Source organism: Prunus persica, chromosome G1 (genome assembly GCF_000346465.2).
Source record: "Prunus persica cultivar Lovell chromosome G1, Prunus_persica_NCBIv2, whole genome shotgun sequence".
NCBI lineage: Eukaryota > Viridiplantae > Streptophyta > Magnoliopsida > Rosales > Rosaceae > Prunus > Prunus persica.
The window spans coordinates 18,890,396-18,895,735 of NC_034009.1; the positions used below are offsets into that span (position 1 = coordinate 18,890,396).

The window sequence follows — 5,340 nt, forward strand, 5'->3', positions numbered from 1 at the left end:
ATAATTCTCTTACTAATTGAAAAGGCCATCAACCAATTATTTTGATGCATCCACCGTCAACCAATTATTTTCATCACAAACAGCTCACGAAGCCTCTCACTCCCTCATAACGCAAAACATTAACATCGAGTTCATGCTGGAGTTTCCCATTGCTCAGCCACTGCAGCAAAAATGATTGAAGGCCCTCTCTTTCATTGGCTACCTGGAAATCATTTTCTATTCAATCGTGTTGTTAAAGTCAGAATTTGAAAATAACATTTTCTTCTCCTTTTGTTATCATAAGAAAGTATTATTAGCTTTTAAACCAGCCCCAAAATTGCTGGTGCTGCTGGAAATTACAAAGAGCTTGATGAAAACCTCTCATATTTCCCTATTGCTTCAATGTTTTAAATACTACAAGAACAAAATTTCAAACCTGGGATATAAATACAAACATTTTCAACTAGAACATCAGCCAACATAAGCATCTTCTCCAATGAAAGTTGTGCCTCCGCCTCAGACATATCGAAATCACCTTTCGCCTGATTATTCCTGAATCCCATGGCAGTCAAAATAAATAGGACCCTCTGATGCAAGTCTCAAAGACAAAAGAAAGGAAAACCTTGTGCAACATATCCACTGTTGGTTCATACCACCTTCACGGCTATGTCTACCGTCCTAGCCAATTCAACAGCTGCTCCAACATAACTATGCGGTGTTAACTTTAGTAGATTGGACTTTGCTTCGTTAGGTAACTCCAAATCTTGCATAAAATCTATTATACTTTCCTTGGTTACTGCTCTTCCTCTGGTTAGTTCCTTCAACTTTTCATAGGGCTCTGGAACACCATATCTTCGCATAACTGTTTGTATTGGTTCAGCAAGAACTTCCCAAGTAAGGTTCAAGTCCTCACTTATGCAACCTTCATTGACCTGAAGCTTTGATATTCCCTGCAGTGTGCTTTTGTAGGCAAGAAGAGAATGCCCTAATCCTAAACCCATGTTCCTTAAAACAGTTGAATCCGTCAAGTCACGCTGCCAACGCGAAATAGGCAACTTCATGCTCAGATGATAAAAACTGCCATTAGCCACACCAAGGTTACCTTCACTGTTTTCAAAATCAATAGGGTTTACCTTGTGAGGCATTGTTGAAGACCCAATCTCACCAGCCTTTGTTGTCTGCTTAAAATATCCCAAAGATATGTAGTCCCATATATCTCTATCAAAGTCAATCAATATATTGTTGAACTGGCTAAATGCATGAAAAAGTTCTGCCATATAGTCATGAGGTTCAATCTGTGTAACATAGGGATTAAAACTCAACCCAAGAGATGTTACAAACTCTTCAGCAATTTGGGGCCAATTAATATCAGGATATGCGACAAGATGAGCATTGTAATTTCCAACAGCACCAGCAAATTTTCCCATTATTTCCACCCGAGAGATCTCGTGCCTTTCTCTGCTTAATCTGACTGCAAAATTTGCCATTTCCTTTCCCAAAGTTGTGGGTGAAGCAGGCTGTCCATGAGTACGAGAGAGCATAGAAATATGAGCATTGTCCTTGGCCATGTTACATACTGCCTCAACCAAATCATCCATGACAGGATATATGACACTGTTCACGGCTTCTTTCAACATCAATGCATGGGCAAGATTGTTGATGTCCTCGGATGTGCAAGCAAAATGAAAAAATTCCAGCACCTTGGCTATTTCTGGATGTGATTGGAATCTCTGTTTCAAGAAGTACTCCACCGCTTTCACATCATGATTTGTCACTTTCTCAATCTTCTTTATTTCTAATGCATTATTGTAACTAAATCCATCAATCATTTCTTGCAAATAAGACCGAGCATTTTCACTGAAGGTGGGTACCTCTGTGACTTCAGGAATTTGTGAAAGCCATAGCAACCATTTGATCTCAACTAGAACACGGAAGTAGATCAGGCCATACTCACTCATGTAAGGAGCCAAGTCCTTGACTTTACCCCAATACCGACCATCCAATGGTGACAAAGCCATCAAATTCACAAGCTCAGATTCACTAGAAGAGTTGCCAGACACCATCTTCACCTTCTCAGTGGAAACATTGGTGTTTTTTCTGGTGGATCTAACAGCCGTGTCTACCATCCTGGCCAGTTTAACTGCTGCTCCAACATAGCTATGCGGCGTCAGATTTGATAAAATGATCTTTGGTTCCTCAGGTAATTCCAAGCCTTTAATGAACTCTCTTATTCTGTCTTTGGTAACTGTTCTTCCTCTTGTTAGTTCCTTCAGCTTCTCATAAGGCTCAGGAACACTATATCTTCGCATAACAGTTTGTATTGCTTCAGCAAGCACCTCCCAAGATTGGTTCAACTCCTCACTTATGCGAGCTTCATTAACCTGAAGCTTTGATATTCCCTGCAGTGTGCTTCTGTAAGCAAGAAGAGAGTGTCCTAGTCCAACACCCATGTTCCTCAGAACAGTAGAATCAGTCAGGTCACGCTGCAAACGCGATTTAGGCAACTTCTCACTCAAGTAGGAAAGACTTCCACTAGCCACACCAAGATTACCTTCACTATTTTCAAAATCAATAGGGTTTACTTTGTGAGGCATTGTTGATGAGCCAATTTCACCAGCCCTAGTTGTCTGCTTGAAGTAACCCAAAGATATGTAGCGCCATATATCACTATCAAAGTCAATTAATATATTATTGAATCGGTTGAATGCGTTAAAAACTTTAGACATATAATCATGAGTCTCGATCTGAGTAACATAATGATTAAAACTCACTCCAAGAGATGTTACAAACTCTTCAGCAATTTGGGGCCAATTAATATTAGGATATGCAGCTAGATGAGCATTGTAATTTCCTACAGCACCTGCAAACTTCCCCATTATCTTGACCTCAGAAATTCTGTGCCTTTGTATGCCTAGCCGCACAGCAAAAATTGCCATTTCCTTCCCCAAAGTTGTGGGTGAAGCTGTCTGACCATGTGTGCGAGAGAGCATGGGAATGGAAGCATTATCCTTTGACATGTCACATATTGCCTCAATCAAATCGTCCATGACAGGAAATATAACATTGTTGATAGCTTCTTTTAACATCAATGCATGAGCAAGATTGTTGATGTCCTCAGATGTGCAAGCAAAATGAAAAAATTCAAGCACCTAAAATAAGAAAAAGCGTTAAGTGATTCTCAAAAACTAGAAATAAAGTGATCAATATAAGTGTATCAAATACAAAGGAGCAGAGTGTTTCAGAATTAACGAACTAATAGAAGGAATGTCAACCTTAGCTATTTCTGGATGTGATCTGCATTTCTGTTTCAAGAAGTACTCCACTGCTTTTACATCATGGTTAGTCATTTTCTCAATCCTCTTGATTTCTAATGCATCACTGATGCAAAATCTATCTATAATTCCTTGCAAGTAAGACTGAGCACCATCACTGAAACCGGGCACCTCTGTGACTTCAAGAATTTGTGATAGTTTCAACAACCATTTGATCTGTCATACAGTTCATTAATATAAATGACACCTTCACCCAAAAAAAACAAACAAATTCCACAAAGAACCCAAGTTACAATATATATTCTTGTAAAAAATGTGATGTTTGATACTAAAAAACATAATTTATATGCCTGGGCAGTCGTGTTAAGTCAACAAAAATTGAAATGGTTCACTGGTTCATCTCAGCAGTAGTAATACCAGAAAATAAATAGTAACAAGAAACTACTAAAGCCATGCAGCATTACAATTTTTTTTTCTTACATTTCCAACTTTAAATAATACCTAACAGACTAAAAAATTCAGTTGTCTAACAGAGAAATAAAATTAAAATTGCAATAAATTAAAGCAGTACCTCAACTAGAACGCGGTAGTAAATTAGCCCATATTCACTCATATAAGGAGCTAATTCCTTGACTTTACCCCAATAACGACCGTCCAACGGGGACAACGCCGTCAAAATCGAATGCTCGATTTCAGCAGAACAATCACCATTCACCTTCTCCGTGGTGACATTGGTGTCTTTAATGGTGGCTCGTAGAGCACAATCTCTGTGAGAGAGTGCCAAGGAAGCATTTCTGGGATGATTAAGGCAGTAAAGGCTTGAGGGCTCCAGATGCCTTTGGCATTTGGGTGGTACATAGCTGAAGCACGAGAGCTGGTTGCTGTTCAGAACCCTAGAAGACGAAGAGGCTCCAAAGTCCATTGATTGAAAGGTGTTGAGGTCGAAGATATGGCAGCCACAATTGGAGGAGCTCATGTTCGCGCTCTTTTTGACCTGTTTGGTTCCCGTTTGATTCTTGCTAAAACCCTAGTTCAGGTTGAGACGAAGGGATGTACGGCTCGTTTATTCTTTTCTTTTTTGGGACAAAGAAAACTCTACCACTCCATTTCCATGTTATTCACTGTTTTTTTTTTGTTTTTTCAAAGCCAATTATTATTTCTTTGTTGCCACAAAAGAAAAAGTTATTATTTCTTGAGGGCATAATTATTTTTCCATTTGGTATTAGGATTTTTATCTTCGGAAAAAATAATCTTTTTATTTTATAAAATCCTAGTTTTAGATTGGATTATGATTATTTTTTCTTTTTTTGTGGGGACTAAGATTTTGGTATTTTTTTATTTATGAGAAATTAGGATTTTTTTGTCTTTTAGTGTTAATTACACTATTATGAGTTTTCCAACACAAGGGACCAAAATCAAAATCTAATCTAATGCTAGAGTTTAATAATTTTTTTTTTAAAAAAAACTTATACCATTTAAGAATGAAAATTTAATTTTCTATTATTAGTTACTAGATATTATTATTGCCCTAGGGCAAGTACTTAACTACATTTGCTTGTCTTAATAAGGTTTAGTTTGTTATGTGTTTTGTATTTTTTATTATTTTAATACAAACGATATTAGAGAAAGAGGGGATCGAATCAAGGGCCTCGAATGTAGGTGTCAATGCTCTTAAATATTTGAGCTAGAAACTCCTTGTTATGTGTTCATTTGTAACGAATGTTGTGATATTCAAATAAAATCATGATTATAGTACTTAGATATCTGTGATATTTTTGGTTTTATCGTGTCTGATATTTTGGCAAATGTATTTTATCATAAATTTTTATTTTATTTTTTTCACCGATATTTTATCGAGATGTTATTTCCCAACACCAAAACATTGAATTTGGTCAATTTATCACCAAAAATATCCAAATATCGATAATATCTCACGAAAATATGGTAATTTTTCTCGAAGGATAGCAAGTTGAATTTGGTCAATTTATTGTAGAAACTATCGAAATATCGACTTTATCTTGCAAGAATCTGGCAACCTTTCATAAAGGATAGCAACCGCACAATTATCCAACACATTGATTACTGTTTT

At 37.0% G+C, this 5,340-nt stretch overlaps 1 protein-coding gene across 1 annotated transcript; it reads right to left on the reverse strand.

Moving 5' to 3' along the window:
• Positions 274-4,366, reverse strand: LOC18793310. The gene is made up of 3 exons (XM_020554734.1): positions 3,823-4,366; positions 3,252-3,467; positions 274-3,128 (listed from the first exon to the last, which is right to left on the reverse strand). Exons 1-3 carry the CDS (start codon positions 4,225-4,227, stop codon positions 627-629), a joined length of 3,123 nt encoding a protein of 1,040 aa, XP_020410323.1. The 5' UTR covers positions 4,228-4,366; the 3' UTR covers positions 274-626.